At 41.4% G+C, this 25,964-nt stretch overlaps 2 protein-coding genes across 7 annotated transcripts in view; one reads left to right on the plus strand and one right to left on the minus strand.

Annotated features, from left to right (window-relative positions):
* RAB3IP (RAB3A interacting protein) overlaps positions 1 to 25,964 on the minus strand; it is a 170,093-nt gene that overhangs the window by 104,326 nt on the left and 39,803 nt on the right. The gene's annotated exons all lie outside the window — the stretch shown is intronic.
* BEST3 (bestrophin 3) overlaps positions 1 to 25,964 on the plus strand; it is a 43,581-nt gene that overhangs the window by 4,516 nt on the left and 13,101 nt on the right. For 3 of the 6 annotated variants that reach the window (XM_060165354.1, XM_060165358.1, XM_060165355.1), the window contains 7 exons: positions 1,288 to 1,382; positions 1,846 to 2,079; positions 13,090 to 13,244; positions 14,442 to 14,519; positions 14,628 to 14,780; positions 17,734 to 17,814; positions 19,703 to 19,854. In XM_060165354.1, coding sequence (XP_060021337.1) covers positions 1,288 to 1,382; positions 1,846 to 2,079; positions 13,090 to 13,244; positions 14,442 to 14,519; positions 14,628 to 14,780; positions 17,734 to 17,814; positions 19,703 to 19,854 — 948 coding nt within the window. Of the gene's footprint in view, positions 1 to 1,287; positions 1,383 to 1,845; positions 2,080 to 9,078; positions 9,318 to 13,089; positions 13,245 to 14,441; positions 14,520 to 14,627; positions 14,781 to 17,733; positions 17,815 to 19,702; positions 19,855 to 25,964 lie in introns of those variants that run through there. The other 3 variants (XM_060165357.1, XM_060165356.1, XM_060165359.1) reach the window with 2 other exon arrangements.

The raw sequence follows: 25,964 nt of genomic DNA on the forward strand, positions 1-25,964 counted from the left end.
TCCTTGGAAAAGCTGCATTCATTCATTTATTCAAATTGATCTGTTTTTTTTTCTGGATTTTGATCATTATTATTAACCTGCCTTGAGATTGTTCTTCTGATTCTGAATCTCCTCCTTGCAACATAAATACAATAGCTTCATTAAATGGATTTATGTTTAACAATACCAGAAAATGGGTTTGTGTCAGATCCATAATATAAATTTTTATATGTATACTATAGAAATAAAAACCCACCAAACATAATTATAAAAATTTCACTACTAATTGTTAAATCTGTGTTGTTTTATATTTTAAATGTATATTTTTAATTTTTTTATTTTGAAAATGTTTTTTAAGATTTTTTTTTTTGATGTGGACCATTTTTAAAGTCTTTATTGAATTTGTTACAATATTGCTTCTGTTTTATGTTTTGGTGTTTTGGCCCCAAGGCATGTGGGATCTTAGCTCCCTGACCAGGGATCGACCCCATATCCCATGCATTACAAGGCAAAATCTCAACCACTTGACCACCAGGGAAGTCCCTTAAATAACTGTAGGCTTTAAAATAAACAGTTATAGGGCTTCCCTGGTGGCGCAGTGGTTGAGAGTCCGCCTGCCGATGCAGGGGACACGGGTTCGTGCCCTGGTCCGGGAAGATCCCACATGCCGCGGAGCGGCTGGGCCCGTGAGCCATGGCCGCTGAGCCTGCGCGTCCAGAGCCTCTGCTCCACAACGGGAGGGGCCACAGCAGTGAGAGGCCCGCGTACCGCAAAAAAAACAAAAAAAAACAAAAAAAAAACAGTTATAACATCCCTTGAAGTACAACATGTATAATTAAGAATGTACTAAGTAGCATATTCATGAAAAAGTAAGATCAGGATGTCGAATCCAGGGTTATTATTCAATAATTACTTAATAAGTGTCATCCACTTAAGGCACTCTTTTTTTAAGTACATATGATGAATAATTGGAAAATGGACTCTTTTATGAAGTATTTTGCTCTAAATCCAATGCATTAATCATATAAAAAATTTTTAAATATGAAGTATTTAAAAATAAAATGGTTATTATGTCCCACTGTGTAATGACCAACAACATTTATGTACTAAAAACGTTAGTACTTAAAACATTCAGCAGTTAAAAAGGTTTTGAGATACATCAGCTTAGGTAGAAAAGAAAAAGTTATTGCTCCTTAAAAAAAAAAAATTGAGGTTATTTTCGCTTAATTGTTTGCACTGAATGTCACTTGCAAAGCAGGTGCGGAAGTATAATATCATAAAGGGCTGTGCATTTTATTTTTGCTCCAGATTGTTACTTACAGGAGCCCAAAAACGTTACTTTGAAAAATTATCAATTTACTGTGACAGATATGCTGAACAAATTCCAGTAACCTTTGTGCTTGGTAAGTATAGGTCACATGCAGAATGCAGCCACACAGCTGTCTCCGTTAGGATAACACCAATGACTCTGCATGGGAGTGTTTCCAAGCTGAGAGGCATGCCTGAAAAGTCACTGCTTGCAATAGAACCAGAATCATCCATAAGGTTTACCTTCAAGGCTGCTTTCGCTAAATTAACCACCAACAAGTTTGAGGTAATAATCTGCTCTTGGACAATTCGGCTTTCTTTTCACTAACTCTCCATTTTTGCCGTCAGTATTTGAGTTCTAATACCCACTTACTGGGTGCTACAGCATTGCGAGGCACAAATTACATTTTTTTTCTGGAGGGCAAAATCATCAGATATGGATAACAACATATTTTTTACACCCCGATCCCTAAAAAAACTAAAATTCTACTGAAAGCATCAGTGTCAACAATATGTCTACAGTAAGAAATTGCTTTACAATTTCCTGTTATTCTACAGGGTTTTATGTCACTCTGGTGGTGAACCGATGGTGGAACCAGTTTGTGAATCTGCCCTGGCCAGACAGGCTGATGTTCCTCATCTCCAGCAGTGTTCACGGAAGTGACGAGCACGGGCGCCTGCTTAGGAGGACACTGATGCGCTACGTCAACCTCACGTCCCTGCTCATCTTCCGCTCGGTGAGCACGGCTGTGTACAAGAGGTTTCCGACGATGGACCATGTGGTTGAAGCAGGTATTGTAAATGACGTTTCCTTCCATGTGTCTCCTCTTGACCTCGATCAGAACTTTCAAAGTTCCTTGGAAAATGCCTTTTATTTATTCATTCATTCAAGAAACATTTACTGATTACCTATCATGTGCAAGAAACAGTCTTAAGAGGTAAAAATGAATGTCATGGTTCCTGCCCTCAAGAAGTTTACTTGGGGGGCAGAGCAAACAGCAGACAGTCAACCTCAAATTAAGTTGTAAACAGTCACATGGCCCATAATATAATAATTATCATATTTATTCAAACCTTCTGTAATATCATCTTACATTTTCTAGCACTTTACAGTTTATGCACTTTCATAAATATTATTTCATATGGACCTCAAAAAAACCATGAGAGATTCAGAGAGGTTATGACCTGTCCTGGATCACATAGCTCATTAGTGGGAGAGCCAAAATTTCAATTCAGGCTCAGAACTCCTAACTTAATCCTTCCCCCAGCACCTACCAAACACAGAAGATTCTGGTAGGAACCAGAAATGCGGCTTTTCATCTAGGCAGAGCCTGAGAGGTGGCAGTAAAAGGCTGCTTTAGTGGGGCTCTGTTGTCTCTCCTGTTCCTCAGAGTAGATGCAGTTTTGTACCTGGGCTTCTGGACACAGGATGCTGAGGACAAATCACGTTTGAAGAATGGTGCTCTTTGGTGTGTTAATACTTAGCAAAGAAGCTGTTAAACCAGCCTTCAAGGGGACGAGGATTAAATGAGATCATTGTTGGCACGTACAGAATAAATATGGGGTTTTGTGCTGGATTGTCTTTGATCCAACTGAGAGTATGCTGGAATGTATAAATGAATATATAGTAGATATAGGAACCATGAGATGATTCTCCCTTTATATTGAGTACAGTCTCGAATTAGGTTGCTTTATCCAGTCTCCTTTTCTGAAATGTCCTTGAAAATATATATATATATATTTAAGAGTAGCATGTTTTGTTTGTTTTGGGAGGTTTGGGGGCTTTTGTTTGATTTGGTTTTGTCTTCTCAGATGGCGACATAGAGAGTGACTCAGAACACAGAGTAAGAGTTCAAATCCTTCTCTATCGCGTACCGGCTACATGACCTTGTCTGAGTTACTTTACCTTTCTAATGCTTCAGTTCCCTCATTCATAGAGTGAGTTTAGAGTGATTTATAATACCTTTTACCTCATATACCTCATAGGCTTGTTGTGATGATTAAATAAGTTAATACTTGCAGTGTCTAGAGCAGTACCCGGCACATGGTGTGACATGAGTTCTTGCTATTAATAATGAAATCATCTAGTACAACAGCATAACATAGTCCTTTGGTCACTTTAGAAGACTCATTTGATATGACATCCTAGGTCTTCTTGATCCCCTATGACCAGGAGACTGTGAAAGGTAAGGTGGAAGTAAGGAAGGAGGAGTGTAGAGGCCGTTGTTAGGGCTACAGAGCAAGATGTGAGAAAGTAATGGGGAGCAAGGAGTCGGTTACAGATTCAGATGAAGGGTACAAAGGGCTTGGCAAATGTACAGGTATATTATGATGTAAAACCAGTCGGAACTTAAGATAAAATTAACTGCCACCCTTCCTCCAAATTTAAAAGTGGAATACTGCATCAGAATGACCAAGTTTAAAATGCCACTTGATAATTTATTTTGCTTACCCTAATGTCTAAAGGATCAAATGTGATAAGCATTTCGACCTATGAAAAAAGTCATAAAAACAAACGAGAAACGTTTGGCCCATTCCAAATGGATGAGTGACAGCTAAAGTTTACTTGGATGAAGAAAGGTGACATTTCTGTAGTCCTGACACATTCTTGGAAAGAAGAAAGCGCATTCTGACAGCAATCAGACTCCAGGCCCAATTCTCAGAGCGAATCTATCCTCTCAGCATCACCATCATATTAAAAGCAGAGGGGGTGGCTGGTGACAGAGAGGCCTTTAGGGCCTCTGGTTAGACGTGAGCTCAGCAAGGCCTGAGTTGTGCTCAGGTCTGAGGGGCAAGTAGAAACGGCGAGATGAATGGGGGAATGATCTGAGTTCATTTCCTTTAGGTGCACTTTTCATAATACCGACACTCACTCTCTATCAAACTTACACAAACACCGGTCAGTACTTGCATCGACACTTCCCCCTTTCCAAGGCATTTGGAACACTCAAGTACTCCTCTCTCCCGTACCACCAGTACCCCCAACCATTCCAAGGGCATAGGAGAATCATTTGCTCCTTGAGGTGCATTTACTTGAGTATGTATCAAGGTGTGATCCACAAACCCATGCGCCCTTTACATCTTGAATAACTTGAGTTGTTTATTTAAAATGCATACTCCTGGGACTTCCCTGGTGGCGCAGTGGTTAAGAATCTGCCTGCCAATGCAGAGGACATGGGTTCGAGCCCTGGTCCGGGAAGATCCCACATGCCGTGGAGCAACTAAGCCCATGCACCACAACTACTGAGCCTGCACTCTGGAGCCCGCGAGCCACAACTACTGAAGCCCAAGTGCCTAGAGCCTAAGCCACCGCAATGAGAAGCCAACGCACTGCAACAAAGAGTACCTCCGCTCACCACAACTAGAGAAAGCCCGTGCACAGCAATGAACACCCAATGCAGCCACAAATAAATAAATAAAGTTTATTAATAAATAAATAAATATAATAAAATAAAATGCATACTCCTGAGCCCCACGTCAGACCTACTGAATCAGAACCATTGTATGTAAGGCCTGGAAAACCTGCATTTAAACATGATCTTATGTTGCTCTTTTTATATACTGCAGTTTGAGAAGTAAGGAGTCTTTTCTGGGATGCTTATTTTTTGAACACTTTTTCTTACCCCCGGGGTAAAAGGTTTTGGCATTCGTCAAATAATTCATTACTAATAACAAAACTGCAACAGTTAAGAAAAGGGTGAATTCAAGGTTTCGACCATGCTGGAGGCTCCAGAATTGCTCTGGATGGTGGCCTCTGAGCAGTCTGCTCAGAGACTACCATCTAGGGGACTTGAATTAGACCTGCCTGGACACAACGAGCATCGCTCTCACTTCAAGTTTGTGGTCAGGTTTTGTGCCGCGTCTGAAGGAGGAAGAGTACTGAGGGCGACAGGAGGGGGCTGAAGCCTTGGCAGGTGCCCTCTGGGGCCATCACTGATGACTGCAGTGTAAAGGTCTCTACTACTCTCTTTCACCCCTAAGTGTTTTCTCGAAAGGCAGAAGAAGGGGTAGTGGACCAGCACGTGCCCAACAGAAACACAAGGTTTGCATGCTAGGTGGTGGGACAAAGGTTATGAGCCACTGCCTTCCAAGCTGGGGGCCATGATTCACAGGCAGGGTCCTTCCTGGTCTGCCTCATGGCCACCCACATGGATGGGCAGACTCTCTGTCGGCTGGCCGCACAGACTTACCAGACTTCCCGCTCCCCAGCAGAGAAGGCTGATTCATTCTGCACGTGGGGTCAGTTTCCAAGCTCTCCCAACTGGGTACGTGTCTCCACCTCTCTCTGTCTGTCCTTGGCCTGTGCCAACGTTTCTGGGAAGAACAGGAAGTTCAGGGATGGCGGAAAATGTTTGGCAGGTGCCCTGAGCCCAGAGCCAGGGCACCTGCTCTGCCTGAGGGCAGAGAGGGCTGGTGGTAAAGCACAGGGGCCCCAAAACTGTAGGGGCAAAGGCAGGAGGCAATGCTGAGGGCGCAAAAAAAACCTCTTGTCAGGTGACTCCCTACATAAACCCACCTGTCTGGGAAAGTACCTGTTCTCAAACTTCAGTGCACTTTAGATAGTGTTAAAAACTCAATACTGCTAGGGGCTTCCCTGGTGGCACAGTGGTTGAGAGTCCGCCTGCCGATGCAGGGGACACAGGTTCACGCCCCGGTCCGGGAAGATCCCACATGCCGCGGAGCGCCTGGGCCCGTGAGCCATGGCCGCTGAGCCTGCGCGTCCGGAGCCTGTGCTCCACAACGGGAGAGGCCACAACAGTGAGAGGCCCGCGTACCGCAAAAAAAAAAAAAAAAATCAATACTGCTAAAAACGCAGATCCGAAGACACCACCCCCAGAGATTCTGATTCAGTAGGTCTAGGCTGGGGTCCAGGAATGAGTGTGTTTAACAAGCCCCTGGAGACTTTGAGGAAGGGGGTCCCTGGATCACACTCTGAGAAACAGGGGGCTTTAAGGCAATGGGAGTTGCCCTCCAAGCTCTTTGTATTGCTTCAGGGAGGGTCCCTGTCACAAAGATTCAGGACTAGCAGGACAAAAACAGTGAGAGGATGGAGAGAATGAAGGTCAGCACCTCCTTCTGAAGCATCTGGCCATTGCTTGACTACAGCTGGTGAGCTAGGTCAGTTACCCGCCGGTCCCTGACATTCCTTGCTGTTAAGCTGGACACTCAAGTTACATTATTCTGGGAAATACATATGCTTTGATGTTACAGGTTACATTTCTCAAATTAAAATTTCTTTATTTATGCTCCCATGAAAATAGAAATGTAACAGCTAAATGCAAAATAATGTGTATTCTGCTGGAAATTCCCTGAACTGGTCTGTTATCAAACAGTTACTTCGCAGAGGAGCTGTAACCCAGGAGTCTCTGTTATTTTCCCTCTTGGCTACAAGCCTGCCCTGGAAAATGCCAGTCGTTTCAATCACCTGCCTTGGAAGATGTCACTCATTCTAAGTCAAGTCATGTGCACAATTCCAGATCTTTGCCAATTTAAGTGATGGCCTTAATTGGGTGCTTACGTTATGGTATGAGACTGAATCAAAACATTTTATCTGGGGTTTCACAGTGATCAGGAGAGAAAACATTTTCCTTCAAAATCTTTCACCAGAAGCACAAAAAAAGGAAATGGGAAATTATATGCATTCCTCTAAAAGAAACGTTACTAAATCTGTTACTAAATCTGTCATGCTTTTGCTCATTTAACAAAGATTTACTGAGTGTATACGGTACGCTAGGCATTGTGCTGAGCACTGGAGCACAGCTGAAAGCGAGGTCCCTGTCCTCGAGGATCAGTAAAGATTACTACAAGTGTTTCCTTCTATGAATCACTTTCAGAGACAAGCATAAATATATTTACAGCTGAACTTCACATCACTCCATTGCATTTCTATTTCTCTAAAATAGTTTCCTTCTGTGCCTGGTAGCCTGTAAGAGTGGTTAAAAGACAGTAAATTTTAAGGAAAGGACACTGTTTTGTTTTCTTAAAGGCCTGGAATCTTAACATGAAGTTCCTTGAGCTTCTGCCCTGACGAGAGAGAGCCTGTGGAGACCCCATCAGGATTCTTAGTGACATACAGTTAACAGGCATAAATACAACCGAACGAGCTCCCAATTGTCAAGTGACTGTTGAGATAAAAGTTCTAACTTTAGATGCACTGTCTGGAAGGCTAGCCCCACACTTAGATCATTTAATCTCTAATCTTCTCTCGCTAAGTAAAATCGAATGGATTTTGTATAATATTGACTTTCTGCCCTGTGATCTGCTGTTCACGTTTTTCCTGATGCATTCTGTGCTACTGGGGTTCCCTGGTCTCTGAAATCTCTCACTGCTCTGTGTTACAGGAGAGATGATCAAGGGGATGGTGGTATTCATGGCTGTGCCAGTTTTTCCTGTTGGCTGAACTTTCACAGGCTGAGTCAGTTACCCTATAGTCTCACGTGATGAGCCCAGAACAGACTGAATGTCGTCTTGTGAGTGCAACTTGACTCACCTATGCGCGCTGGCTCTTCATGGGAGAGAAAGTACACACCTCCTTGCATTAGTGCCATGGATGGGCAGTCTCCGCCCACTGTTTGAAGGTTCACCACAGCTCTGTTTTAGGAGTTAAATCATGGCTTGCCAATCAATGCTTCTCAAAGGATGATCGTAGACCACCACATTCATTGAATTATCAGGGTGTTTATTTAAATTGCAGGTTCCCAGACAGCCTATGAAATCTGAACCTCTGGGGCTTGGGACCCAGAAATCCACTTCTAAACAAGCTTCCCAGAACACTATGTTTGAGCCAGAACAAGGATGCTAAAATGGCCAGCTTGCTGTGTGACTCTGTACTAGGTGCAGTTGTTCCCAAACTTTGTTACAAGATGGAGTCGCTAGGGATCTTTTAAAAATACTGATGGTGGCTCACACCCCCCAGACATTAGGATTCAACAGGTGTACAGTGCAACCTGGGCATCAGGAGTTTTTAAGCTCCTCAGACCATCCTAATGTGCAGCAAAGTCTAGGAACCACTGCACCACAGTGCATCTATTAACTCCTCCAACTTTATCTGCAAATTGCCTCAGATCTATTTATCCAAAGCAAATGGAATTCTGGGCCACCTGGACAGGCCAGGAGTTAAGAGCACTGATTTTGTGAATGATATTTCCTGTGCGTCATGTGTAGAAGGCAGTGAACTACCAAACAGGATACTAATTTAGAGACAGGAATACGGCTGACTAGAGATGTTTCACTCGTGTTTGACTCATTAGGAAAATAGAGGAGTTTCTCTGTCTCCGTTCAGCATTGCTAACCCAGAAACTGATTTTAATCAACCATATCCTACTTCAAGCTTCTCAAACTGTGGGTTGTAACTTATTATTGGGCTCTTAAATCATTTTAATGGCTTTGAGCCAGCATTTTTTATGGAATGGAATGGAACAGAACAGAAAATATCAGAGAGTACCTCACACGGAAGAGCCAAGAATTGTTTTGGGAACCACAAATATATCTTACTATAGTTCATGGTTAAAAAAATATATATGTAGCTCAATGCTGCCCTCCACAATGCCTTCACAGTGTGATTCCATCTCTCTCTGAATCCCATTTTGCCTCACTTTGATTTTCCCGGTTGACAGGGATTTCTAAATGTCTACCACTGAATTTAAAGAGTGGCTGCAGTTGAATCTGGTGGCTTCATTCCATTCATTTGGAAAGTACAGAGAGGAAAATGAGCCAGGCTTGTTGCAATGTGCCTGAAAGAGTCCTCTCTGAGAAGGGCTCAGATGCTGAATGCACAACTCTCTCTTTCAGAAAGAACTGGCAATAAACCCATCCTGCCTAAAAGTTTTGAGAAGCAGAGCTTTTAGCTCTTCTCCTAACAGAGCCTCATGTACGCACTCTGCTTTAAAGGCAAAAGACATCTGCCTCAGTTTCAACTGAATCTGCGATTACCGGAATATTGTTTATTAATGGACTTGATTGGTCCTTCGGTTTGAAGGCAATAAAATTTTGCCTTAAAGTAGCAGATCCTACTCCATCAAGCCACAATTCAAGACACAAGTAAATACAAACATATATGTGTGTGTGTGTGTTTGTGTATATATATATATATATATATATATTTTTTTTTACTCTGATTTGAAATATTAGAAAGGGTTCTTCGGGATATGCAATATGAAAATTGCTGAGCAGAGCTGAACTAGCCAGAAAACCAGAAGGAAAAAAGATAGCAAGAGAAATTCAAGGCAAATGTAATGGCAAGATATTGAATAAAATAGCAACGTCAGGGTGTGGATAGGGTCTGAGGGAGCGTGGCATGAAGACAGACATGTGAAGGAGACAGGGTAGTGTGAGGACCAGCCAACTGATGGTACAGCCAAACTGTAGCAAATCAATACCTGTGGTTAACACAGCCTTAGAGATGAGGATAATGACCACATTCTGAATATATCATCAGTCTCTGGTTAAAATGGCCTGAGGCGCTGATGAGGATAACATTCCATGTAATAACAAATGCTCTTTGAATTGATTTGATTAACAATCTAGACTTTTCTTTCAATGGACCAACAACTCAATTTCCAAAGATGGGGTTACTTTGGATAAGATGTGTAACCCTGCAGGAAATAACAAAAATTATTCTGCCGGGCTTCCCTGGTGGCGCAGTGGTTGAGAGTCCGCCTGCCGATGCAGGGGATACGGGTTCGTGCCCCGGTCCGGGAAGATCCCACATACCGCGGAGCGGCTGGGCCCGTGAGCCATGGCCGCTGAGCCTGCGCGTCCGGAGCCTGTGCACTGCACTGGGAGACCCCACAACAGTGAGAGGCCCGCATATCCAAAAAAAAAAAAAATTATTCTGCCTGTACACTCTTGGAGGATACAATAATGTCTAGTTCATCTTTCACAGCACCTAGTAAAGTACGCGATAAATTTGGGCTGAACATTTTAACCCCCCCCACCTGCTTTCCTAGCTCTACATGTCCCTTTCCAATCAGTGGGTGTGCTACACAGCAGGGACTGGGGGGAGGTTACCTAACTCTCGCTTTAGGGTTCGCATTAAATTAACCCTCACTCTGCATATTTGCTTTTTGCTAAGAAGCCAAGAAAGGACTTGCCAGCATAAGTTGATCCATATTCCTGAATAAAAAATAACCAGAGGTAAAGTTATTCTTTGGTCAAATGACAGAGATTGCAGCCAGTATATAAATGCAGGCATTTTTGGAAACTGCACTATGAATCCCAAGACTATAACTGTTAGACAATTGATATGAAATGTCTGAGAATAGTCTTCCAGGGAAAAGGTGAAGTGTTGCAAGTCTTCAAGCACAGAGCCAAGACAGGTCAAGTTCATCTATTAACTTCTTATCATCAGATTTAATCATACTCTGCAAGTCTTAAAAAAAAACCAAACAGATTATCTAGATCATGCAACAACTTTGAAATGCACTGAGAAACAAGACAAGAATTCTCAGACTCATTCTTTGACCACCAGAGAGAGTCCAATTCCCCAGGCATGGGCAGACCCCTTCAAAGCTAATATAAATAACCTGAGTTTTATCTAAAACTAGCCTCTTGTTGGTAAATATTGGCTCTGTAGTTGTTACTCTGTTTATTTCAAATACTGAATAAACAGAATCTTCATTCAGTGGGGCAGTGATTTTTGAACATTGCTGTAGGTCAGAATTTCCTGCAGAGCTTGGTAAACATGTAAACGCCTGGACCCAATTTCATTAAATTACCCAGGAAGATTAAAAGGATGCTTACACCTGGACCTCACTCTAGACCAATTGCATCAGAATCTCAAGGGATAAGGTGAAGGCACTGATATTTTCTAAAAGGCACTCAGGATAAGGCAAAGGTGCAACACTAGGTCAAGAATTCCTGCCCGATTGAGTCTGGTTTAGCAGGTGATGGTAGAGCCTAGCCCTCTCCATATATAATAGGTGTCACAAGTGATTCAGACACCCACGACCTGTGGACCATATTCTCAAAGCACTGGCCTGGATCACATCAAGGATCTAGGTAACTCCAAAGCTCTATGGGTCAGTGACTTTCAAAATGGCATATCTCACTTCTCCTTTGAGTTCTTTTCTGTTATAGCAACACCTCTTAAATAAAACTCAGTCTGCATGGTAAGGAGGGAGGATTACTTTAAGCAGGAAAACCAGATTCATAAACCGATTACAGATGGTTAAGGATACAAACTGTGTCACATTAGGGCAAAAGTTGATTTTCATCTGAATGTGTTAGAATTTCATAAGCAAATGATTGCATTTCTCAATCAAAAGTAACTCAAAATTCATATCTAACAAAAATCAGTTTTAGAAACAAGCTTTAATTCAGAAAACATTTATACTAAATCATACTGAACATTTAAATTCCACTTAAAAAGTCAAGGTGGGGGGACTTTCCTGGTGGTCCAGTGGTTAAGAATCTGCCTTCCAATGCAGGGGATACGGGTCCAATCCCTGGTCAGGGAACTAAGATCTCACATGCCGTGGGGCAACTAAGCCCTCGCGCCGCAACTACTGAACCTGTGTGCCACAATGAAAGATCCCGCGTGCCACAACTGACCCGATGAAGCCAAAAAATAAATAAAAGAAAATGATTCCTCATGCCCCTATATAATCCTTAAAAAAAAAAAGTCAAGGTGGTAAGTACAAGGATAGTCACTGCAGCATTATTTTTAGTAGCAAGAAAATTAAAACAACTTAAAACTCTATTCAAAAGAGAACTACTTATATAAAATACTGTACACAGTTAACTAGAATGCAGCCATTAGAAAGAATGGGACTTGCCTGGTGGCCCAGTGGTTAAGAATCCGCCTGCCAATGCAGGAAACATGGGTTCGAGTCCTGGTCCAGGAAGATCCCATGTGCCACAGAGCAACTAAGCCCATGTGCCACAGCTACTGAGCCTGTGCTCTAGAGCCTGCGAGCCACAACTACTGAAGCCCATGTGCCACAACTACTGAAGCTGGCGTGCATAGAGCCCGTGCTCCACAGCAAGAGAAGCCACCGCAATGAGAAGCCCGCGCACCGCAATGAAGAGTAGTCCCCGCTCACTGCAACTAGAGAAAGCCCGCGCACAGCAACAAAGACCAATGCAGCCAAAAATAAAATAAATAATAAAATTTGTAAAAAGTATATGCGAAATGCTGTGGGGACTACGAAGATAATATGCTCTTTGCCCTTCCAAAGGGTCTTAGCAGGGGAAACATTTGTGTCTAACATTATCATAATACAAGGCAAGAGAAAGCACCGTGGTGGAGCTTTGAAGGGGAGAAATCCCCGGGGAAGGAGAAGGAAGGAATCAAGGAAGGCTTCAAAGAAGAGGTCCTGGTTAATTAGGAGTTTGAAAGGAGGGGTCAGGATGAAATGTTATGCGATTCACATGTTCGGCACTGTACTAAGTGCTTTGTATACGTTATCACGTTTTATTCTTTTAATCCAAACAATTCTAAGTATTCTTGTTCCCAATTTTAGATGAATAAACCAAAACCTAAAGAAGAGACCTTCCCCAGATGTCCTAGTCCACATTTAATGTCACCTCACTTCCTACTGGCCGCCTCTGTTAGGGATTGCTCACATGCATTGCCTCCTATACCGATATATAACTTGTGTGTGTGTGTGCATGTGTGCACGTGCGCTCGTGAGTACATATTCCTTATCTCTGATACAAGTAAAAACTACTTGAGACAGGAACCTTTGTATTTCTTGAATATCCCCCATTATTTGCTCACATAGTAGACACTGAAATATATAGGGTAATATACTAGCGCTAAACCAAGTCTGTATAATCTAGCTATTTTTATTTTGTGTAAAGGTTTTATGACAGCAGATGAAAGAAAATTATTTGAACACCTCAAATCTCCTCATCTGAAATACTGGGTTCCATTCATCTGGTTTGGAAATCTTGCAGCTAAAGCCCGGAAGGAAGGTAGAATCAGAGACAGTGTTGATCTGCAATCATTGATGACTGTAAGTACATAGTAAACTGTCAGTAAAAGATGCTAATCAGAGACCAACAGGGACCTGGATGCAACAGGTTGGACCTGGACGAGTCCAATTTGTTCAATCCTGGTTCCAAAGGAACCAGAAAGACTGGGCTAGTATCAGAACCCTCAAATGCAGGAGGAGAATAGTACCCAGTTTAACTCAGATTGATTGCAGGTGGTTGCTTAGAGGCTCTGTTTTAACCAGAAGTAGGCTTTGTAATAGGCTCTGTAAGAAAATGTTCTTTGATTGATCAGCAATGTCTGCCAGGGCTCGGAAGGATCTGGCGCCCTCAAGGCATATTTGCCATCCCTAGCTCCAGGATCCCAGACCAAATCTGGAGTAGAAATAACCCCCCCCAAGTCAGTTCCCCAAAATAGGAATATCCCAAGGTTAACCCAGCTTTCCAGATGCTCCAGGAAACAAAACCATGTTTTCACTAAATGAAATAATCCTGAATTCATTTGAGAAACGAATTTATAGAAGGGCTAGAGAGATTTGTGTCATGACAGTCTCCTGCCTCGATTAGGCTAAAAGGAGTGAATGATTTAAAAATAGCTCCCAATTTAACGTATACTCTTTCTCCCAGTCTTAAATAATAACTTGTGTTCAATAGAGAAAAAAGAAATCAATGGATCCCAGTCCTTCCTGCTTTAAACAGGGATAGATTTTCTGTCAATGAAGCATTCTAAAGTCTTCATTTGTTGGGGGAACGGTTTAGGATGTATTTAGTTCTTTTTTCTAAGATCTACAGTAAGCATGTTTTCAAAAGCAATCGAGGAAACAAAAAATAATCTGCTCTCCACATAATTTAGAAATGATTTATTTAAAATATTAACCACTGCCTTCCTACCACCACTTGGGGCCAATATATATGTTGGAAATTATGAATTCAACAGAGTAGGGGATATTTCTATATAGTCCTGATTTATCTTAATATTTTTTTATATGTCCAACTATACTTAATCCCTTTTGCACATTGTTGAATTATGTTGATAGCTTGTCATTTTCAAAATTTTCCTTTTGGAGTGGATTTCAGAACCAGTTTCTAGCCTTTCAAAGTCTCTCTCTTCATTTTACAGGTGTATTCCTAAAAGTCATGGCCATATTCTGAATCCCAGTAAATATTTATTACCACACCCATCACCTTAGTAAATCGTGTTTAATTTGTTTCTGGCTTAGGAAATGAACCGATTTCGCTCCTGGTGCAGCCTCTTATTTGGTTATGACTGGGTTGGGATTCCGCTGGTCTACACCCAGGTATCAAATCCTTGGCACGTGATTTTTCTTTCTACTTGCCCACTTTGGCATGCTGTCTATCTCGGGCAGCCAGCGCTGTGCTCTCACTCGGGTTTCTCTCTGTTTCAGGTTGTCACGCTAGCTGTCTACACCTTCTTCTTTGCGTGCCTGATTGGACGCCAGTTTTTGGATCCCACCAAAGGCTACTCAGGGCATGACTTAGATCTTTACATTCCGATCTTTACGCTCCTACAATTCTTCTTCTATGCAGGATGGCTCAAGGTAGCCAACAGTCTTAGTGCCTGAGACCTGCTCTGTAATCTCTGTCATGTTCCAGACCCTGCACACTGATCCCTTACTGAATCACTCATTCATGAGTGAGTCAAAGGTAGATTTAACACTTAATAGCTCGGAGATGTTATTACTTTTCAACCAGGCATTAAAGTGGCAGGGATGTGGTGAGTACTGTACTGTAGGGGTCTGAAGCAGCTCATTTATGCAGACGCTACTCTTTTATGGCCACTGATTGTTTTAAGTCTTTGTGTGCTCGCATTAGGATTACAATAATGTAATTAAAGTAATGAGTGTACCTGCACTGATACTTTATACCACAACAAGCAACTAAGCAGAGTAAAAGAGAGTAAATAAGAAGCCTTGTATCTCAGACTTAAGCATTAATATTATATTATTATCTTGGTTCTGCTCAGCTCTGTAGATAGTTAGCTTCTATCCCCTGAAATCCCACTAGCTGTGCCACGACATTAAATGCATTCCATTTTCAAAACCAGAACTGAGATTCAAAGGAATTCATCGGAATCAAAGCCAGAAACCCCAGGATTAATGACAATATTTGGTTTGCCAGGAAATTAAAAACAGGTCAGAGCAGTGAAAACAACTAGTCCAATCATCAGTGTAGAATTTTATTTGTTCCCACTACCATCTTCCCCCAACCCCAGATGTATGTAAAGGTGTCAGAGGCCTGATTCTTCCATCTCTTTTGTATGTGACAGAAAAAGATCAAAGACAATGGCTTCATTAAGTTAACTGAAATCTAAAGACAGTTTGAAGATAATTTTAATAAAATAGAATTTCAAATGTTTGACCTTCCAAACTGCCACAGTGCATCGTCGAGGCCTTCCAGGTTGTGGAAGCATTTTCTCTGCAGATGCCTTTACTTTCATTGGTTTGAATTTTAACCAGGAAAAATAAATATGTTGGTACTTCAAGTTATCCTCCAAAGAGTAAAGGCATTTCCTTTACAAATGGCAAAAACAGTTTTAACCAGATGACAGTGATTCAATTATTTTTACCCATTTAAGACAGAGAAAGAGTAATAGAAACTAATAGCTCTCATTTCCCATTAGAGAAAAAAGTAGACTCTACTTCTATAAACACAAACTCACCACAATTGGCCCAAACACTCAATCACTCTGGTCTTCTATTGTCCTTTCCCCTGAGTTGTGCTGAGCTTTTTATTTTTCACTTTCTGTCCACATGAGATGTTTGGCCAGCCTGGAAGGAAGAGCCAGCAGTTCCTGCCTTCTGAAGTGCTCTCTAAAATATTAACAGTCTTTTCCTTTATAAAATATTTTGAAGGCAAAATATGAAAAGACAATCTTAGCCCTATTAAGAGACAGGTAACCCTAAGAGAAGGGAGTTTTCCCACCCAGTGGGCTGGATCTCAGTTTCTAAACAGTTTTGTCTTGACAATTCTAATATTTATAAATCTTTTCAAAGTGTGAAAACCCATCTTAATCTTATGAATGGTGTATTACTCAGTTGTTTGCTGGAAATGGAGCCTCCAAGTGAGTAAAGGATACTTTTGTGACACAGTCAATTCAGAAACATGGATATCATTTTTGTAGTTAAATGTAGACTCTAATACTATATGCAGGATGGATCCCATAAAAGTGAAATTCTGGATGTAACAAAAATATTTTCAGGACCCATCCAGTGGCCCATTTAATTTAAGGAAAACCCCCGACAAGAAAGGTAGACAGCCCCTTGGAACTTGCAATGAAGGACTCTGACAATGGATATTGCTGTGACTGATCCAGGAGCATGGGCCCTGCCACAGGCTGTCCCTTAGAACAAAGGGATGTCCTTCTCTAAGTCAGTGGTTGTCAACAATGGCCACACATCAAAAACTCCTGGGAGCTCTACTCAATAATGATGCCTGGGCTCAACCTCACACCCATTAAATCAGAATCTCGGAGGGGGGTGGGGTGCGGACCCAGGCATCAATTTTCTTTAAAAGCTCTCCAGGTGATTTTGATGTAGTGGTTAGACTTAAATCCTAAAAAAAAGTAGGTAGATTTTCTACCAAATAGTCTCAGAATCTAGGAACTCAACTAATCAATGGCGCCTTTGTTTTATACACTTGTAAGTTTTTTACATCTAGGCCCAATGTAAAACCACACACACACACACACACACACACACACACACACACACACACACACACGTGTCCAGGTAATAAAAATCAAAGGGAATTAATGAAAATAGAGACTAACAGGTGAGACATATTTAGCATATAAATCTCTCATCAAGAAAGGTATTCAATTCAGGAACATGGTAAGAACATCTAATACTTACCAACTGTTAGAAGATATATGATAAGAAGTTACTTAACTTCAAAGTAACTTACTAGATAGCCATAAAGCCTTTAAGGTAAAACTAAGTAAGAAAAATTCCAGCTTTATGACTTACTAGCTCTGTGACTCATTCATTTAGCAGTCATGTCCAATAATTATGAAATCTCCTTGTATTATTTTGTGAAGTCTTTCTTTGCTCTTTAACCTTGCCCACATTTACATTTTATCTCATCACCTGGCCCTTTGTAAATTCTTTCAGAGCACAGGCTACGTACCCCTCAAAGTGCCTAGCACAGTGCCTATCACAATGCTTTTTTGATATCTGCTGGCTGATTTGTACCTGAGAATCAGTCATTTGGCTCCTAAACAGCCCATGGCTTCTCCTAGTTGGGGCCTGCATTGTCACCAGCTGAATAGACAGAGTCTTTGGAGAGCAGACTCTGCAGGTGCGTGACTCACGGTCTGAGTCCATTCTCACTGGCTGATAAATATCTGCATCTGCAGAACAACCCACTCCACTCTAGGCTTCCTATTATGAAAGGTGACCCAAGAAAGCAGACAGTGAAACAGGAATCCTCTTCAACCTTCACTCTTAGTCTTCACAGCATCACAGTGGACTTATTCTATGTTCTCAATTGCAGGTAGCTGAGCAACTTATCAACCCTTTTGGAGAAGATGATGATGACTTTGAAACTAACTGGTGCATTGACAGAAATCTGCAGGTTAGAGGAGTTTTTCTTTCCTTTACAAACATTAATAATCTAAACAGACTCTGAATGCCGGCCCCTGAACTTGAGTGCTTTAGCCACAAACAAAAGAGGTTTGGTTATTCAGTATGTTGTTTTGAGGTCACGGGTCCTGGATCTCAGTTCCAGTAAAATTTAGTCCCTTTTTTTTTTTTTTTTTGCAGTACGTGGGCCTCTCACTGTTGTGGCCTCTCCCATTGCGGAGCACAGGCTCCGGACACGCAGGCTCAGCGGCCATGGCTCATGGGCCTAGCCGCTCCGTGGCATGTGGGATCTTCCCGGACCGGGGCATGAACCCATGTCCCCTGCATTGGCAGGCGGACTCTCACCAACTGCGCCACCAGGGAAGCCCAATTTAGTCCCTTTTAAATACAATTTCAAGCCAGTTTTCTTTGTAGGTTTCTTTACTAACTTTACATAGCCACTTCCATCTCAGTACAGACCAATATTTTAATTCATTCTTTAATCTGTTTCCTATTGCCACCTAAAAAAATTAACAATGACATAAAGTGGCAGCCACACAGTTCCCAACTCACATCGTGTAGGTCCCTGCAGTCAGATGTCCAGCAGCTGGACACTGGAAACATGGGTCACACCAGCCTGTGTCTCAAATCTCCCTCAATCACGCCAAATGGACCCCAGAGCCTTTACCCTGAAGCATTATTTCAGAGAGATTTTTCATGAAGACGCAGCATGAGAGAATTTTGCTTTTAGGCAAGACTCCTCAACCCATTCTCTTCCCAGAGAACTACAGGCTGAGAAAAGGGCTTCAACTTGCTCATCTGTTTCAAGCCCTTACTCAGTTCTTACACAAGTTAAAACATTTTGCGTTGGTTCACAAACTGGCCCCAGTACACACAGGGCAAGGCAGACCGCTCCAGATTGGTAGATGGCAGATTGGTAGATGGCAGGTTTAACAAGCTAGGAACTTAATTAAGAGGCTTGTCTTCAGTGGATACAAGATGAGTAGACCTCCACATCTACCTGCCAGAATCCTAAAATTTGATATAGAGGCCTTACTGGGGTTCAGTCATGTATTCAGTCCAGATGGTCTCAACAGCACATTACTCTCTCAAGGTTGTGTCCTTGAAACAGCTCCCACTGTGGGAACAGTGGGCAGAATGTACATTCCAAGGACAGGGGAGAGGAGCCTCCGATTACTCTCGTCCAGCTCACAGGTCAACTGGCAGGTCACGACCTCTGTATTGACCTCTAACAATCACATTGTCAGCCTGTTGAGGAGGAAGTGTAATGCCTACACCACTCACTCTTTGTAAAAATTAGATTTCCAGAGGATTAATAATTTATTCATGCATCAGTTTGTCAAAGTCAAAAGGAGAAGACCACTATAACCCTAAACAGTATAGGCTTGTTGATATATTTTTCTAAACAAACAAACAAAAATTCAGGGCACATAAGAAATGATATCAAGTATAAATATGTTTATGGAATCAATGAAATGGGATATTGAAATCTTTGGCTTCCTGCAATATCTGGGATTATGTGGTTGCTGTCAGGAGAGCCACTAGACAATTAGAAAACTTTGAGCAAAGAAGAAAAAGGTGTCTCTCCTGCCTCCAGATAAGATGCACTCCACTCTGGGGTACGCGGCTTGATGAATCTAGTCTGGGCAGTTTTATGGGTCCACTTATCCCCATTGCCAAGTGCTCTTATGCAGTGAACGACATGTATAACTCTCTGTAGCAGCACTGGTTGAAGCAAATATGAACTAGAGACATTGGTATATTCACTCATTCACACTGTGTTCTATCCCATTCCAAACCCCAGCACCCACTAAACTTATTCTTTCTTTATAAATACAATTCACATCTGAATTATTCTAACACTATAATGATGATTTTAGGTCTCCCTTTTAGCCGTGGATGAAATGCACATGAGCTTACCCAAAATGAAGAAGGACATTTACTGGGACGATTCTGCTGCTCGACCACCGTATACACTGGCAGCTGCTGACTACTGCATACCCTCATTTCTGGGGTCAACAGTTGAAATGGGGTAAGTGCATTTTTTAAAATCATCAATATTTAGAAGAGAAGTCACTGTTCTGATTTTTCGTGATGTGGTCCTGAAGTTACTTTCATAAGAACTCTCAATTATTAATATCTTACAATGGTAGCCTTTTCAAATTTTCAGACATAATTAATATGTCCAAGAGAGTGAGAAATTAAAGAGACTGTAGTTTCTGATTTAAATATGGTGTGTGTGTATGTGTGTTTTGAGGTAATTTGCATTGTACCTTGCTCTTATACCACAGCAAATTCTCCAGTAGTTGTGAAACTATCCTCTGTCTTTCCTTCCAACTTGAAGAGTAGTTTACTATTTTAATTATACAGTTGTTTATTATTCAATTATGACTATCATAATGAAATGCATCTTAACGAGTATTTGTTGAGTATATACCATGTGTAGGCACTGTGTTAGACTATTCTGAGACAAGCAAGCCTTAAGATAAATTTTATCAAAAGTGTTCTCTAAGATTATATTTTGATCAAACTGACTTGTTTAGTACACAAGCCAGTGTCTGTTCAGTTGTTTTAACATAACAATCTGTCCCTACGTACTATGAGCTTTAAATAAAGGGGCTGAGGCCTGCAGTAAATCATGCACAGTTCTTGAATAATTTTATTAAATCTGATAATGTATCTGATTTTGGAGAAATGTGTGAATGTGGGGGAAGTTCAAGTATATTTGCTGAAGGCAGATGCTACAGTTTCCAAGTAACTTAAAGAGAAGAGTATGGACAAATTTAGAAAAGTAAAAAGAGCCCCTCCAAAAAATTACAGAAAAAAGAAAAACTTCTACGGAGTTTTTCTTATAACTTTTCGGCAAAACTATGGTTCGTTCTTCCCTGAGGTCAGTTCTAAGCAGATTTGTGAAGTGAGATCGTGTCTAAAGTTGCCACCTGTGACCTTCTTTCTCTTCCCCCAATACAGTTCAGCCCTCCTCTTTCTCTACTGTTAAAAATCAAAATTCAACTGAGTAAATTTTAAAGATCTTACTGCTTTATTCAACAATTCATGAATTGGGCAGCATCCAATCTAGCAAAGAGAAAGGAGCTTCAAGGGGCCATACAAGCGAAAGACTTGTGTAGGCAGAAGGGGGCAGGAAAAACGCTGTTACACCAGGCAAAAAAGTGGGTTAGTTATTACAAGGTCACTTTCCTATAGGAGATGGCAGGGGTCTAGAAGGCAGACTACCTAAGCAGTGCTGATCAGGCAAATCCTGATTGATTGGTTTAAGATTCCATTTCTGGAAGAACCGAAACCATGTCTCCGTTTGGTGACATGGGGCTTAGCATAAGTGACTCTATTTTGGGCCTGTTGTCTTGTTTTTAATACCAGTATGAGAATATCTAGCTTCAATCCTATCCCTATAAGGCTTTATTTTTAGCTCAATGTCTCCTAATCCTCAAAAATAATGGTTTGGGGTGCTCCTCCAAAATAACCTCTGAGGCTGAAACCTCTTCAAGACCCAAAGAAAAAGATGACTGAAAGTGGAATCTCAGGAATTGTGGCAAATAATGAGATGATGCAGGAGCCGGGACGCTCACCTTGCTGCCCTCAAAGCACAGCTTGGTGAAGGTTGCCTACTCCTTGCTTCGGCTTCTAGATGCCTGCTAAGCCTGGGCCCTCCTGTCCAGGACCTCCTCCAGACCAAGGTACTCATCCCCACCCCAGCAGACTGCTCAGTCTCCATAAACAGTAACTTCCTGCTGTGCACTTCTCAGCCTTTTGTAATATTGGGTTGGCAAAAACATTCGTTCGGTTTTTTCCGTAAGATGGCTCTAGTAGCGCTTAGTTGTCTTTAGTCCTCATTCAAAACAATTTTGTTAGGTTGTATTGTGACAGCTGTCATATCAGTGTGCATTTAAAAAATACCGAAATTGGTGAAATTTTGTATAGCCATTTTAATATTGAAGATGGAAGGAAAAAAGCAGCGTTTTCGGAATATTATGCTTTATTATTTCAAGAAAGGCAAAAACGTAACTGAAACGCAAAAAAAGATTTGTGCAGTGTATGGAGAAGGTGCTGTGACTGATCAAACGTGTCAAAAGTGGTTTGCGAAGTTTCGTGCTGGAGATTTCTCACTGGACGATGCTCCACAGTCGGGTAAACCAGTTGAAGTTGATAGCAATCAAATCGAGACACTAACTGAGAGGAATCGATGTTATACCACGCGGGAGATAGCCCACATACTCAAATTATCCAAATCAAGTGTTGAAAATCATTTGCACCAGCTTGGTTGTTAATCGCTTTGATGTTTGGGTCCCACATAAGTTAAGCGAAAAAAACCTCTTGACCGTATTTCCGTGTGTGATTCTCTACTTAAATGTAACGAAAATGTTCCATTTTTAAAACAAATTGTGACGGGCGATGAAAAATGGATACTGTACAATAATGTGGAACAGAAGACATCGTGGGGCAGGTGAAATGAACCACCAACAACCACACCAAAGGCCGGTCTTCATCCCAAGAAGGTGACGCTGTGTATATAGTGGGATTGGGAGGGAGCCCTCTATTATGAGCTCCTTCCGGAAAACCAAATGATTAATTCCAACAAGTACTGCTCCCAATTAGACCAACTGAAAGTGGCACTCGACAAAAAGCATCAGGAATTAGTCAACAGAAAACGCATAATCTTCCATCAGGATAATGCAAGACCGCATGTTTCTTTGATGACCAGGCAAAAACTGTTACAGCTGGGCTGGGAAGTTCTGATTCATCCACCGTATTCACCAGACATTGCACCTTCGGATTTCCATTTATTTTGGTCTTTACAAAATTCTCTTAATGGAAAAAATTTCAATACCCTGGAAGACTGTAAAAGGCACCTGGAACAGTTCTATGCTCAAAAAGATAAAAAGTTTGGGGAAGATGGAATTATGAAGTTACGTGAAAAATGGCAGAAGGTAGCGGAATAAAAGGGTGAATACGTTGTCCAATAAAGATCTTGGTGAAAATGAAAAATGTGTCTTTTATTTTTACTTAAAAACCAAAGGAACTTTTTGACCAACCCAATATATTCTGCAGTGGCAGTTTCATGGATATCTGGCAACCCTCTCAATTTTGAAAATTAATAGGAGAGGTTTTTCTGTGAGTTTGTTTTTAGATCACTGAGTAAGCTTTAAACTTCCCCTCCACTCCCATCATTAATTAATGCAAAGTATCTGAAGATCTGCCTTGTAAAAGAAAAGAGACCAGCACCATTGATAGGGCCGGGGAATCATTGTAATGACTCTATTTGGACTGCAAGTACCACTTGTTCTCCATTTCTAATGTCCATTGAATTGTTTTTGCATGATGGTTAAAATGATAATTTATTTTGGTCCTCAAGATTTTTATCTTGATCTACATATTCATCCTAATCATCATAATTTTACATTCCTTTGCAAGTGTCCATGTTCTTTAGAAAGAATTAAAATACATATTTCTCCTATTTCTAAATACAGAAACATGCATTAGGAATTTACAAGACCTTGGAGAAAATATATAACCCAAATGATTACTGGGAAGATTAAACTAGATGGTAAGCATAAAAACACTCTAGATATAAATGTACAGCATTATTATCAACTAGTACAGATTTCTTATTTGTGGATGTCAAACTGAGGCACAGAAAGATTAAACAAATCTAAGCTATTTTTCATATTAAACTAACCTTGGAAATTTGGGAAAGAAAATAAAATGCTTGAGAGGAAACCAGGAGGTAGGGTGTTTAAGAATGGAGCAAAAGGGACTTTCCGGGTGGGCCAGTGGTTGAGACTCCACGTTTCCAATGCAGGGGGCACGGGTTTGATCCCCGGTCAGGGAACCAGGATCCCACATGTGCACGGCACGGCCTAAAAAATAAAAATTATTTAAAAAGAAAGAAGGGACTTTCCTGGTGGCACAGTGGTTAAGAATCCTCCTGCTAATGTAGGGGACACGGGTTCTAGCCCTGGTCCGGAAAGATCCCACATGTCGCGGAGCAACTAAGCCCGTGTGCCACAACTACTGAGCCTGAGCTCTAGAGCCCGCGAGCCACAACTCCTGAGCCTGTGTGCCACAACTACTGAAGCCTGCACGCCTAGAGCCCGTACTCTGCAACAAGAGAAGTCACTGCAATGAAAAGCCCGCGCACTGCAACGAAGACCCAACGCAGCCAAAATAAATAAATTTTAAAAAAAGAAGTAAATGTTCTAGTTCTAGAGTCACAAAATGTTAGTGAAAATAAACAGGTCTATGATTTTTAAAAATAAATAAAGACTCATCACCTACTTTAAAAAAAAAAAAAAAGAATGGAGCAAAAAGTTACCAGTTGTCAGAGAGAATCCTGTAGTTAAGATGGCCTATTTACTAGCAGGATGGACCAGGCACAGGCAAAGGCCAGGGTCTATTAGGGGAGGCTTTTCTGAGACGTTTAACTGGACACTGCTAGAACCAATTGATTAAAGAAACAACTAGGCAAAAGCTCACTTGATCTTGACTTTCTGCATGAATGAGGACCCTAAAGGGGAGCCTCACAGTCCAGGAAAGGTCACTGCAGGAATTCAGGCTTTTGGAAGCCAGCATTCACAGGAATGCCCTCTGATCCATCAGTGTCGATTCTTTCAATGATTGTGCTATTAGACAAGATGTTTCTGGTTGCCTATGACAGAAAACCAACTCAAACTAACTTAAGCAACAAGGGGTTTCTTGGGTCACATTCAGAAAGTAGTCTAGCTTTGGGTGTGACTGGATCCAGAGGCTCAGATATGTCACCAAGACCCGCATTGCCCTCCCTGTCCCTCAGTTCTACTTTTCTCTCCACTGGCTCAGGTTTCAGGAGGCTCTCCCCTCCTGACAGCAGAAAGGCAAGATGGCAGCCGGCAGCTCCAGATGTCCAACCTATCTTCTCAGCAAATCCTATGGAAAGAGCACACCTCCTTTCTAACTCTTAAAACTAAAGTACTGGATTTATTATGATTGGCTGGACTTGGCTAACATGCCCATTCCTGAACCAATAACTATCAACAGGAAGACACAATATTTTGATTAGCTAAGGTTGGTTCGTGCATCCATCTTTGGACCAAGGAGTGTGGTCAGCCCCAACCAGCCATACGGAGTAAATGATACCTTAAGAAAAATCACGGTGCTATTACCAGGAGAAGGGTGAATGGTTTTCTGGCCTGGCAGAAACAATAGATGTCCTCTAAAATCTTAAAAGCTAATTCCCTAAGCATTGAATTGTTCACTCAAATACAACATCAATACCAAGTAAACAATCTGAAAGAGGCTCAGGGAAAAGGGAAGGTAGAAGTAAGGATTACTGTAGCACAGGTGGTTGATGATGACTGAGCCAATGAGTTCTTTGCATTAGGATGAAGACTAGTGTCAACATGGTATGGATGCAAACATTTCAGTGTTTGCTGCTTGATGCACATGAAAAATCCTTTCCTGGATGAGTTTTTTTTTTTCTTATTCTATTTAGAACATATGTTCCCAGCATATTTAATTCAGAAATCAGATTTGCCTCATCTTTTCATATCAATGTTTCAGGTTTGTAATCACAATTCCCATGACCCAGAAATTCCAAAATCGAGGCAATGCCCTTCAATAACTGAGCAAAAGTACTATCCAAGGGCAACCTGAGAAATTAGGCTGCCTCCTACATTCTTTCACATTCAGCACACTACTCATTTCCATATAAAAAGGGAATTCCTTGGAGACAATTCTTTTGTTCTCTATATTCAGGAACATGGCCAAAATATTGCCCTATTTTCTACACATTTACCAAATATACATTACTGAAATAAAGTAATTCCCCCCTCTCATTTTTATCTCAAGTGCAAATTTAAATTATCACGTTTTTCCTTGTATCTTCACATGTGGAACGTACTCATTCATTTATTCAGGCAATATTTTCTTTTAGGGCCTAGTATATGGTAGGTTCTATGCCAGATGCTACAGACAGGCAAAAACAAACGAACAAAAAAACACACCTTTTAAGCTCACAGACATAATGAGGAGACAAGTCACAATACAATGTGGTAAATGCAGCAATAGAGAAACGCTGAGAGTCTTATGGGAACACAGTGAAGGTACACTTCACAGGGTCTGGTGAATCAAAGAAGGCCCTTAGAGTTG

Source organism: Lagenorhynchus albirostris, chromosome 11, assembly GCF_949774975.1.
Source record: "Lagenorhynchus albirostris chromosome 11, mLagAlb1.1, whole genome shotgun sequence".
Taxonomy (NCBI): Eukaryota; Metazoa; Chordata; class Mammalia; order Artiodactyla; family Delphinidae; genus Lagenorhynchus; species Lagenorhynchus albirostris.